Source organism: Pristiophorus japonicus, chromosome 5 (genome assembly GCF_044704955.1).
Source record: "Pristiophorus japonicus isolate sPriJap1 chromosome 5, sPriJap1.hap1, whole genome shotgun sequence".
NCBI lineage: Eukaryota > Metazoa > Chordata > Chondrichthyes > Pristiophoridae > Pristiophorus > Pristiophorus japonicus.
In genome coordinates, this window is record NC_091981.1 from 8105733 (window position 1) to 8119204 (window position 13472).

The 13472-nt window shown below is 47.8% G+C and overlaps 1 protein-coding gene across 1 annotated transcript in view; it reads right to left on the minus strand.

Moving 5' to 3' along the window:
* Positions 1 to 13472, minus strand: part of LOC139264226 (cadherin-6-like) — a 205898-nt gene that overhangs the window by 63985 nt on the left and 128441 nt on the right. Inside the window, exons 5-6 of the mRNA XM_070880356.1 lie at positions 10381 to 10568; positions 9204 to 9457 (exon numbers count right to left, since the gene is read on the minus strand). Of these exons, the coding sequence (XP_070736457.1) occupies positions 9204 to 9457; positions 10381 to 10568 (442 nt within the window). The remainder of the gene's footprint in view (positions 1 to 9203; positions 9458 to 10380; positions 10569 to 13472) is intronic.

The window sequence follows — 13472 nt, forward strand, 5'->3', positions numbered from 1 at the left end:
CATGATTGTTTTGACGTCCATCTCTCAGGTGGATGTAAAAGATCCCACGGCACTATTTGGAAGAAGAGCAGGGGAGTTATCCCCGGTGTCCTGGGACCAATATTTATCCCTCAATCAACGTCACTAAAACAGATTATCTGGTCATTATCACGTTGCTGTGCACAAATTGGCTGCCGCGTTTTCCACATTACAACAGTGACCACACTTTAAAATGTACTTCATTGGCTGTAAACGCTTTTGAGAAGTCCGGTGGTCGTGAAATGTGCTATATATATGCAAGTCTTGCTTTTTCTTCTTTCAATCATCCAAAATAAGAGCACCTCTGACAGTGCAGCACTCTCTCAGCACTGCACTGGGAGTGTCAGCCTAAATTGCTGTGTTCAAGTCCCTGGAGTGGGACTTGAACCCACAACCTTCTGACTCAGAGAGTGCTGCCCACTGAGCCGCAGCTGACACAGGACTGGCTTGAGGTCCTGGATTTGATTGAGACGTGGCTGACAAGTGGAAACACCTCGGCCCTTACCAAAGTCTCCCCACCTGCCGATAGTCTCCCCACCTGCCGATAGTCTCCCCACCTGCCGATAGTCTCCCCACCTGCCGATAGTCTCCTCACCTGCCGATAGTCTCCCCACCTGCCGATAGTCTCCCCACCTGCCGATAGTCTCCCCACCTGCCGATAGTCTCCCCACCTGCCGAGTCTCCCCACCTGCCGATAGTCTCCTCACCTGCCGATAGTCTCCCCACCTGCCGATAGTCTCCCCACCTGCCGATAGTCTCCCCACCTGCCGATAGTCTCCCCACCTGCCGATAGTCTCCCCACCTGCCGATAGTCTCCTCACCTGCCGATAGTCTCCTCACCTGCCGATAGTCTCCCCACCTGCCGATAGTCTCCCCACCTGCCGAGTCTCCCCACCTGCCGATAGTCTCCCCACCTGCCGATAGTCTCCCCACCTGCCGATAGTCTCCCCACCTGCCGATAGTCTCCCCACCTGCCGAAAGTCTCCCCACCTGCCGATAGTCTCCCCACCTGCCGATAGTCTCCTCACCTGCCGATAGTCTCCACCCCCGGTCTCACCCAGATTGCCACGATGGTGACATGGCCCTCATCACCAAATCACACCGCCTACCCCGCCTCCTCTGGCCCCTACTCCTCGCCCCATTCTACCCCTGTCGCTCCCCGGTCTTTAAAACACCCCCCCCCCCCCCCCAAATCCCCACCCGCTTTCTGCCTGAGCTATTCTCCTGTTCCTCAGTGACTCCTGGTCTCCAGCTCAGCTCCCCATGCCTTCTCTCCTCCAAATGTACCAGCTCCCTAAATCTCCCGAAACCGCTCCATCCACATGGGTGATCTGAACTGTGTCGCCGGTCACCCCTCCTGACTCGTCATGTCCCATGTTGTCTCTACGTCTCTTGGCCTCAGTCCCCAGCAGCAGGGATACCTCCAGCCGCTTCCGACAATCCCTAGAAAAGAAAAACTAACGTTCGAGTCGCTTCGAACTTACATGCTCAAACACCCCTTTACGTCATTGCTGTTTGCGGGAGCTTGCTGTGCACAAAGTGACTGCTGCGTTTCCCGCATTGCAACTCGTCAAAAATACTTCATTGGTCCCAAAGAGCTTTGGAATGTCTTGAAGTCGTGAGAGGCGCTATATAAATGCAAGTCTTTCTCTCTCATTTCTTTTTCTAGAACTAATTCCGAGACACATCCAAGAGAGGGCTTTTCAAACATAACACTCGATCAATTAACGCTGCATTTTCTGTGTGGTTTTGCTTCTGTGCCTCACCTGTTACTGAGGACGTATGAAGGTTCAACAGTCATTCAATAACTTCCAGCCACCAGAGAATTGTTCGGCTAAACCCTCCATTCTCCAAACAATATTCTCTGGGTGGTCTCCCACAGCAATTCAATCCACACTGTTTGAATAATTACCATTCATCAATCAGGACTTTTCGTTGAGTTCAGTTGGGGTCGTGCAGAGGATTCTGGTTTTCTAACCTCTATTGATTCTCCTCCAGCATGCATAACATTCCACCTAATGAAGACGTTACTTATTGTCCTGGGGTGCACGCATTGTTCCACTGTGTGCTGGTTGGGATCAATAGGAATATCTTGAATTCCTAATTCCATTACTGAGCATGGAATGCTCTGAAAGGGATTTGACATTACCCAAAAGCGTTTCGAAATTAATTGCATTCGGTTATGTCGGAGTGTGAGCGTTTCGGCAGGCAACAGTTAGAATAGTTCTTTTGTACCTTTAATTTCCCAAAGGGCAAGTTTCTCAATGGGTGGGGGGGGGGGAGGGGTGCGCATGGGGGGCTGCGTTGAGCAAAAATCAGGCGCTGGAAATTCGATTGACGGTTTTTCAAGGCGTTCGTGTCGGGCAGTCACTAAATTTAGTGGGGCTGAGCGCTAAGGGAAGCGTTCCACACCTCTCTCGTGGCGCTAGGCCGGGTAAGCAAACCGAATATCCCGTGCTAAACAGCCGGCTTTGTAGCGCCCAGAGAGAGAGCCCCCACCCCCCCCCCGCAACAAAAAGAATCGGAATAAAAAACAGCAAAAACATTCCCGATACATTACTCACCCCAAATAAAGTTAAATGGCAAAAAAAAATACATCACTCACACTTTCCTCGCGCAGTCGTTCCTTCCCCTCGCTCCCCGGGACAGCTCTGCGCGCCAGCTTTCTCTGCCGGGGTCACTAGGGGGCGCTACAGGTGCAGCGCAATTCAAATGTTGCCTCTCCGTGTGGACACCGGGGGCGTTGCACACCGGCGCGGTGCTCCCGGGCGATACTTCTCAGCACCGATCGGCGCGAATGCCGGCGCTCCTGGCTGCAAACCCTTTAGCGCCCCTGTTCCCACCCTCGCTAAGGATCGCTCGTCCCAAGCAAATTTCTAGTCCCGCCGGTGTTTCTCCGTAAAATGGAAGGCGTCTGTGGTCCCACGCACTCCCTGCTCACTTGATCAAGGCTATCGTTGGCGGAGGCCCTTGAGAAGGTTGCGACCCAGCGTGTCAGCAAATGGCTCAGTGGGCAGCACCCCCTCACCCAGTGAGCCAGAAGGGTCATAGGTTCAAGTCCCACTCCAGAGACCTGTGCACACTCCCAGTGCAGTGCTGAGGGAGCGCCGCAGTGTCGGAGGTGCCGTCTTTCGGATGAGTTGTTAAATTGAGGCCTCGTCTGCTCTCTCAGGTGGAAGTAAAAGATCCCATGCTGGTATTTCGAAGAAGAGCAGGGGTGTTCTCATTTTCATGACCACCGGATGTCTCAAAGTGCTTTACAGCCGCCAATGAAGTACTATTTCAAGGCCACATGCCCGACACAAGACTCCCAAAGCAAGCGCTCTACTCGGAACTCCTACACGGCAAGCGAGCCCCACGTGGGCAGAGGAAACGTTTAAAGGACACCCTCAAAGCCTCCCTGATAAAGTGCAACGCCCCCACCGACACCTGGAAGTCCCTGGCCAAAGACCGCCCTAAGTAGAGGGCGAGCATCCGGGAGGGCGCTGAGCACCTCGAGTCTCGTCACCGAGAGCATGCAGAAACCAAGCGCAGGCAGCGGAAGGAGCGTGCGGCAAACCAGACTCCCCACCCACCCTTTCCTTCAACCACTGTCTGTCCCACCTGTGACAGAGACTGTAATTCCAGTATTGGACTATTCAGTCACCTGAGTACTCACTTTTAGAGTGGAAGCAAGTCTTCCTCGATTCCGAGGGACTGCCGATGATGATGACGATGATTTTTTTGAAGTGTAGTCGTTGTTGTTGTTGTAATGCAGCAAAGGCAGCAGCCAATTTGCACACAAGCAAACTCCCACAAAGAGCAATGTGATAACGACCAGATCATCTGTTTTTTGTGTGATGTTAATTGAGGGATAAATATTGGCCAGGACACCGGGGATAACTCCTCTGCTCTTTGTGCTCAAGTCTCTGGAGTGGGATTTGAACCCATAACCTTCCGACACCAGAGGCAAGAGTGCTACCCACTAAGCCATGGTTGGCATATGTGATTAGACCATGAAAATGGCAATCTCTATTCAAGTGGGTTCTTATTTGTTAGTGGCTGCACCCCTATTCAAAAATTAGGTTAAGTTTCGTTTGATGGCTAGGATTGTGTTTTGAACTGTTAACATAAGCGGATCAGCAGACTGTGGAATGCAGAAATTAAATTATTCCAATTGCTGAGCTATTGAAGCATAATCTTTTCAGAAGGGTTTTATGAGTAAGAAACAAAAGCCCACTCACAAGGTGCGAGCGCTGACTTGAAATGCATGGATATAAACTGCAAGGATTCCCTTGGCACTAAATCATTTATCGGTATCGTTATTCAGCTTCAGTTGTGTCTGGAGATCTGAATTCCCCAAGTTGCAAACTTGTGCAATTCATTTGCAACTTCACATCTTAAATATCTACAAAGAACTAGTTCATCCGAGAGTTTTACTGTTTATTACGCTGTGTGTAAGAAATATGTTCTGATAACATTTATTTTAATTCCTTCTTGACTGACTCAATCTTTATTGTTTTAAGTATTGTACTTTCAGTAAAATGCTGCATTCTATTGACAATGTGTATAATTCTACCTGTAAATAAATCTGACAAATAGTGTTAACCTGTAACAATCATCTAAAAATATGGTACTGTGCACCTTTCTAAGAATATTGTGCCTGATAACACAATATAAAGGCAATAGTTAATCCTGGACCCGCTATTTCATTCACATCACATGGATGGGTATAAGTTGTGTTTTATATCAGACTCAGTCTTCAAATGGAAACTGCCTTTTTGGTGGAGACAGAAGACAAAAGTATAGGGAGAATGCTCAGTCCACAACATTTTTGTATGCACAAAGTTCTAATGGTTGCATCCATAGCCATGCCCCTTCACATTGCTCAATATGCATTGGCAATGTTACCTCGTAATATTGGGGGAGGAATTGGCCTGGTTTGCACCTCCTGTTAGCACCTGCGAGGGGCGGTAACGAGGTGCTAAGTGGTTACCGACCAGGCACGGCGAATTCACCGACACCCGTGAACTTCCCTGGCGGTTTTGCTCTGGCGCTAACACTTATCGCCTCGCTCTCTTGCGCCCCGGAGATCGAGATGCCATCCGGTGCGCAGTGCCCCTTTACCGCCCCGGACACTAAATTCGTTTCCGCCCCCCGGCAGCATCGGCTACAGGAGGCGGTGGTCACCTCGGCTGGCCGCTTGCGGAGCGCTAATTAAAGGCAATGGTGGTCAGGTAGGGCAAAATGTATTTATCTCCCCGGTCTTGTGCCTCCTGATATTGTTTGCCCCCTGCGATCGATCAGCTCTGCGCTCTCTTGGAGCGTTCGGGCTGCTGTGCAGGGGTCGTGGCTCCAATATAGACAGCAGGGAAACTTAGTCCCCCCAGCATTAGCCCCTCCTTTTAATCGAGGGAAAGACAGCAATGCTGCAGTACAGCGGGACCAGGGGGTACTTGTACATGAAACACAAAAGGTTAGTATGCAGGTACAGCAAGTGATCAGGAAGGCCAATGGAATCTTGGCCTTTATCGCAAAGGGGATGGAATATAAAAGCAGGGAAGTCATGTTGCAGCTGTACAGGGTATTGGTGAGGCCACACCTGGAGTACTGCGTGCAGTTTTGGTTTCCATATTTACGAAAGGATATACTTGCTTTGGAGGCAGTTCAGAGAAGGTTCACTCGGTTGATCCCGGGGATGAGGGGATTGACTTATGAGGAAAGGTTGAGTAGGTTGGGCCTCTACTCATTGGAATTCAGAAGAATGAGAGGTGATCTTATCGAAACGTATAAGATTATGAGGGGGCTTGACAAGGTGGATGCAGAGAGGATGTTTCCACTGATGGGGGAGACTAGAACTAGGGGGCACAATCTTAGAATAAGGGGCCACCCATTTAAAACTTAGATGAGGAGGAATTTCTTCTCTCAGAGGGTTGTAAATCTGTGGAATTCGCTGCCTCTGTGAGCTGTGGAAGCTGGGACATTGAATAAATTTAAGATCGAGATTAAACGATAAGGTAATAAGGGGTTATGGGGAGCGGGCGGGGAAACGGAGCTGAGTCCATGATCAGATCAGCCATGATCGTATTAAATGGTGGAGCAGGCTCGAGGGGCCGAATGGCCGACTCCTGCTCCTATTTCTTCTGTTCTTATGTTCTTGTGTCGCAAACATTGCTCAGTGCTCTGCTGATACCGCCCCTCGCACACTTTAGCGCTCCAAAGGAAGTGATAGCGCTTAATTTAGCATTCCACTTCCCTCTTGGAGCACTAAAGCGGAAATTCCCGGCGGCAGCAAATGTTTTTCGCCTGGTGAAACTTTCGCACTCCCTGAAAAGTTATCTCCCCAAACGGGGTTTTACGCATTTTCTAGCCCTTTGTATTTACTGACCAGAAACGAGCCATTCGGCCCAAAAGCTCCGTGCCGGTGTTTATGCTCAATACCAGCCTCCTCCTACCCCTCTTCATCTCACCCCATCAACATGTCCCTCTATTCCTTTCTCCCTCATGTGTCCATCTAGCTTCCTGTTAAATACATCTATGCTCATCAACTCGATCTGATCGAAACACATGAGATAATGAGGGGGCTCGACAAGGTGGATGCAGAGAGGATATTTCCACATAGGGGAAACTAAAACTCGGGGACATAGTCTCAGAATAAGGGGTCGCCCATTTAAGACTGAGATGAGGAGAAATTTCTTCTCTCAGAGGGTTGTAAATCTGTGCAATTCTCTGCCCCAGAGAGCTGTGGAGGCTGGGACATTGAATATATTTAAGGCGGCGATAGACAGATTTTTGAGCAATAAGGGAGTGAAGGGTTATGGGGAGCGGGCGGGGAAGTGGAGCTGAGTCCATGATCAGATCAGCCATGATCTTATTGAATGGCGGAGCAGGCTCGAGGGGCCAAATGGCCGACTCCTGCTCCTATTTCTTATGTTCTTATGACTATTCAATCGCACAATGCACATGTGTCATTCAATAGGAAGACTTTTGTTTTACAATTTTGGTCTTTCAGTTTTGGCCTAAACTATGGGATGGATTTCCTAGCATGGAGTCACATATGGTGGCCAGATATAACGGGAATCAAAACACGGAGACCATTGGTCCCAGTAGAATAATCTATCCGTAAGTAAAACTTTAAATTGGCACAACATTTTTACAGTACATTAATACACGGCATACATTATAATTGTGTAATTCTGGCATCATTTTATAAAGTAGCATTTTTGCATATAAGAACATAAGAACAAAAGAAATAGGAGCAGGAGTAGGCCATTCGGTCCCTTGAGCCTGCTCCGCCATTCAATAAGATCATGGCTGATCTGATCATGGACTCAGCTCCACTTCCCTGCCCGCTCCCTATAATCCTTTACTCCCTTATCGCTCAAAAATCTGTCTATCTCCGCCTTAAATATATTCAATGACCCAGCCTCCACAGCTCTCTGGGGCAGAGAATTCCACAGATTTACAACCCTCTGAGAGAAGAAATTCCTCCTCATCTCAGTTTTAAATGGGCGGCCCCTTATTCTGAGACTATGTCCCCTAGTTTTAGTTTCCCCTATGAGTGGAAATATCATCTCTGCCTCCACCTTGTTGAGCCCCCTCTATCTTATATGTTTCGATAAGATCATCTCCCATTCTTCTGAACTCCAATGAATAGAGGCCCAACCTACTCAACCTTTTCTCATAAGTCAACCCCTTCATCGCCGGAATCAACCAAGTGAACCTTCTCTGAACAGCCTCCAATGCAAATATAATTCTTCCTTAAATATGGAGACCAAAACTGCACGCAGTACTCCAAGTGTGGTCTCACCAATACCCTGTACAGTTGTAGCAGTATGAATGTAAAATGGACCATTTTTCCTGAAGAAAGAAAAACGTGTGCATCACAATTACATGTCATTCACTCAAGAAAATGAGTGATAAACATTTTGGCTGTACCGAGACACTCAGATGAAGGTCAGATCAGATTCCCTGTCAAGGACTCACTTCCATCTGCTGTGCAGTAGATAAATATTGTTCCTTATAAATAAATTCTGTTTCGAATGAGTATTTGTGCAACGGAGTGTTTGAAAACATCTTTTGCTTCCATACTGGAATGTATTGTTTCATCTGTCCTTGAATTCTTTACACTGTGTTTCTTTTGAAAATAACACAAATAAACAATGGAATAAAACGCGAAAACGATTATGTGTTGGAACCGAAGGATATTTCACTGCAAGGAGATTTTATAAATGGGGTGAAGATAAAGTAAATTGCTGTTAGCTATTACGAAGCATCAGCAGTACATGTTGCGTTTTGTAATCTGTTTTTGAAGAGCGCCTCCCGAACCTGCGACCTCTACCACCTAGAAGGACAAGGGCAGCAGGCGCCTGGCAACACCACCACCTCCAAGTTCCCCTCCCAGTCACACATCATCCCGGCGTGGAAATATATCGGCCGTTCCTTCATCGTCGCTGGGTCACAATCCTGGAACTCCGTCCCCGACAGCGCTGTGGGAGCACCTTCACCACACGGACTGCAGCGGTTCAAGAAGACAGCTCACCACCACCTTCTCAAGGGGCAATTAGGGATGGGCAATAAATGCCGGCCTTGCCAGCGATGCACACATTCCAAGAACGAATAAAAAAAATGCTCTGTTGGGGCAGTGTTGGAGGCCAATGATTGAGAAGTTCAAGTGGGAACAGATGGGGAATTTGAAGTCAAAGGCTTGCGGTCACAACAGAGACGTTTAACAAGTAACCACCGATCTACATTTATCGATTGTTGACCCTCTGCCGAGGGAAATAGGTCCTTCCTATCTACTCTATCTCGGCCCCTCATAATTTTATACACCTCAATAAGGTCTCCCCTCAGCCTCCTCTATTCCAAAGAAAACAAACCCAGCCTATCCAATCTTTCCGCGCAGTCTTGGCAACATCCTCGTAAATCTCCTCCGTTGAGCAGCCACTACGGAAACAGAACAGACACGGGTTGTTGGTAGAACACATGAACATAAGAAATAGGAGCAGGAGTCGGCCATACGGCCCCTCGAGCCTGCTCCGCCATTCAATAAGCTCATGGCTGATCTGATCCTGGCCTGAGCTCCACTTCTCCGCCCGCCCTTGATTCCCTTATCGCTCAAAAATCTGTCTATCTCCGCCTTAAATATATTCAGTAGCCCAAAGTAGGTGCTGTATGCTCTAAAGTGGACACTCTGCCAAGCTTACCTAATTGAGCTGCGAGTTGCGTCAGGGTCCTGGGCTGTTATGGAGCCGATGATGGTGCCCACGCCAATGTCCTCGTACACCTCCAGCATGTAAATGGGTCTGCTGAACACAGGGGGCTCGTCCACATCCTCCACGACGATTCTCACCGTGGCCGTGTCCTTGTACGGGCCCAGGTAAAGGAATCGCGGGTCCAGCCGACTGTTGACGGCCTCTATCTTTAAAGTGTATGTTTTCTTGCTCTCGTAGTCCAGCCTCTGAGTTAGAAGAACAAAGCGTTAGTTAACCCGATCGCAAACGCGAGAGGGAGAAACACCAGAGGGAGGTAAAAGCCATTGATCATGTTCGCACCCGGGGGCGGATTAACCGGGGAGGGGGGGGGGGGGCACCAAATAAATATTGGACAAATAAATATAAGGCCGCCCAAATAGGCGGAATAGAATTGACAATGAGAGGAAAAAACAAGACCGAGGAAAATATTGTTTATTGGCCCAACGTGTATATACCTATTTTTGCAGAGATGAAATCGTTACCATTTATTTGTGCTATTATTTAATTGTGTCATTATATAATATATTTAATATATAAAATATATGTTAGGTTGGATAGACTGGATGCGGGGAGGATGTTTCCCCCGGGGCTGGGAAGTCTAGAACAAGGGGTCACAGTCTCAGGATACGGGAAATTTAGGACCGAGATGAGGAGAAATGTTCTCACTCAGAGGGTGGTGAACCTGTGGAATTCTCTACCCCAGAAGGCTGTGGAGGCCAAATCACTGAATATATTTAAGAGGGAGGTAGTTAGATTTCTAGAAGCAAAAGGCATCAAGGGGTATGGGGAGAAAGCGGGAATATGGTGTTGAGATAGAGGATCAGCCATGATCATATTGAATGACGGTGCAGGCTCGAGGGGCCGAATGGCCTACTACTGCTCCTATTTTCTATGTTTCTATGTATAACTCCACTGTTGGAATTTGTTGTTATATTTATGCATTTGATATTTATAGAAACATTGAAAATAGGTGCAGGAGTAGGCCATGCTTTCATTGTTCAATATATTGGCCTATATTTTCATACTCAGAATCAGAATCATATACGTAATGTAATGAACAAGAACTATCGGCCCATTTGGAGCAGGTTGCCCCAGGCCCATCAGGCCCTGAGTCCAGCCCTGTCCGTACCTTTCTCACAAGGATGACGCCTTCCTGCGTAGCCTTGTCGGTGGTGATGTCAAACATATTCATGCCATCGCCGTCAATGATGCGATAATTCACTTCCGCGCTTTCCCCAATGTCGGCATCGTAAGCTTTGATCCTGCCCACGGGCGCACCTTCACGGGATGATTCCTGCACGCTCATTTGGTATATGCCTGCGGGGATAAGAAATTCTCTCAGCTGGGTGTGTGGCCGGACTTCAGACATTTCATCTCATGAAACTCAACCAGACCTGCACGGGCTGAGGGGTGGGGGTGGTGGGGGGGGGCGCGGTGCTCGGCTCGAAATGGACGACTGACTGTCCGTCTCCACGTCGATCAAACGCAAAGGTGACAACGGGATGGAAGTTTAGCGGTGACAGACAATCCACACACAAAAAAACTGATCCTGTTTCTAAGGTTACTAATCTTCAGAAAAACACAGACCACGAACTGAAAATTGATTGATACAAGCTTTGGAATTAATCTGGACAATTAAGGACATCCTGTTGTCAGGAACCAAAACTGCCTTCATGCATAACAAACAATGGAGTTGTTACGTGAGACCCTGAACTTGGTTGACCAAGGTGGGGAAAACAGCCACTGGAGACATTGAGTCTGTAATAAGGCCAGACAACAAAGGACCCCCACGGAATGCAAATTTTTGGGCTAACAGTATTCAGCATAAGGAAATATCTTTTTCATTGTCAACTCCGTGTGTAAATTAGGAGCCATTCAACCTCATCACCAACCAGCTAAACAGATCAATAATCGAATTTCGTCCCGGCGGGGAACTTATTCAAAACCTGGATATAAATATACGAACACAGGAAGAAGCAACAGCAAGCAGAGGACACAAGAAGCAACAGCAGAAGCAGGAGGAAGAGACAGAGGGACACGAAAGGAACAGGCACTGCAGAGAACGGACAGAAGATGAACCAACTGGTCACGGAAACAATGACCACGAACCGACAAAAGCTACAGCCAGGAATGGTGATTGTATGTCTTCAGTCAATTTCTCTCAGAAGTCTAGTCCTGTAGTTTTAGTCGTTTTTTTATGCATAATAAAACTGACACTGGGTTCAGCCTAAAATTTTGTGCCACGTACCATGTGTTGACACTAAGCTGGGTGACGGTGTGAGCTGCGAGGAGGATGCTAAGCAGCTGCAGGGTGACTTGGACAGGTTAGGTGAGTGGGCAAATGCATGGCAGATGCAGTATAATGTAGATAACTGTGAGGTTATCCACTTTGGTGGCAAAAACAGGAAGGCAGAATATTATCTGAATGGTGACAGATTAGAAAAGGGGAGGTGCAACGAGACATGGGTGTCATGGTACATCAGTCATTGAAAGTTGGCATGCAGGTACAGCAGGCGCTGAAGAAGGCAGATGGCATGTTGGCCTTCATAAAGCGAGAGGATTTGAGTATAGGAGCAGGGAGGTCTTACTGCAGTTGTACAGGGCCTTGGTGAGGCCACACCTTGAATATTGTGTACAGTTTTGGTCTCCTAATCTGAGGAAGAACATTCTTGCTATTGAGGGAGTGCAGCGAAGGTTCACCAGACTGATTCCTGGGATGGCAGGACTTATGAAGAAGGACTGGATTGACTATGCTTATATTCACTGGAATTTAGAAAAATGAGAGGGGATCTCATTGAAACATATAAAATTCTGGCGGAACTAGACAGGTTAGATGCAGGCAGAATGTTCCCGATGTTGGGGAAGTCCAGAACCAGGGGTCACAGTCTAAGGATAAGGGGTAAGCCATTTAGGACTGAGATGGGGAGAAACTTCTTCACTCAGAGAATTGTGAATCTGTGGAATTTTCTACCACAGAAAGTTGTTGAGGCCAGTTCGTTAGATATATTCAAAAGGGAGTTAGATGTGGCCCCTACAGCTAAAGGGATCAAGGGGTATGGAGAGAAAGCAGGAATGGGGTACTGAAGTTGCATGATCAGCCATGATCATATTGAATGGTGGTGCAGGCTCGAAGGGCCGAATGGCCTGCTCCTGCACCTATTTTCTATGTTTCTATGTTTCCCACTATAAGTTCCGAGTAGAGTAGAGTGAACAAAACAAGCCCCCTACATGTTAGTTGAGAATATCAAAAAAATCATCCATTGATACAACCACTGGCTCAGTGATAAATAGCAACCAAGTGTCAGGAAAGTATATGCCCTGGAGCAAATGCTTATCTTGTCACCAGCACCTCGAGCGTCACAAGAAAGTATGAACAGAGAAAGTCTGGTTGACTTCAGGCTGGCAAACACACAGCTGAATTTGCTGTGAAGGGATCATTTCGCACAATGCTGATTCAGTAGGAGGCAGTTCAGAGAAGGTTCACTCCGTTGATTCCGGGGATGAGGGGGTTTGACTAATGAGGAAAGGTTGAGCCGGTTGGGCCTCTACTCATTGGAATTCAGAAGAATGAGAGGTGATCTTATCGAGACGTATAAGATTATGAGGGGGGCTCGACAAGGTGGACGCAGAGAGGATGTTTCCACTCAGAGGGGAAACTACAACTAGGGGACATAGTTTCAGAATAAGGGGCCGCCCATTTAAAACTGAGATGTTCTGTGCTGGGGCCCCAGCTGTTTACACTATACATTAATGATTTAGACGAGGGGATTAAATGTAGCATCTCCAAATTTGCGGATGACACCAAGTTGGGTGGCAGTGTGAGCTGCGAGGAGGATGCTATGAGGCTGCAGAGCGACTTGGACAGGTTAGGTGAGTGGGCAAATGCATGGCAGATGAAGTATAATGTGGATAAATGTGAGGTTATCCACTTTGGTGGTAAAAACAGAGACACAGACTATTATCTGAATGGTGACAGATGAGGAAAAGGGGAGGTGCAACGAGACCTGGGTGTCATGGTACAACAGTCATTGAAGGTTGGCATGCAGGTACAGCAGGCGGTTAAGAAAGCAAATGGCATGTTGGCCTTCATAGCGAGGGGATTTGAATACAGGGGCAGGGAGGTGTTGCTACAGTTGTACAGGGCCTTGGTGAGGCCACACCTGGAGTATTGTGTACAGTTTTGGTCTCCTAACTTGAGGAAGGACATTCTTGCTATTGAGG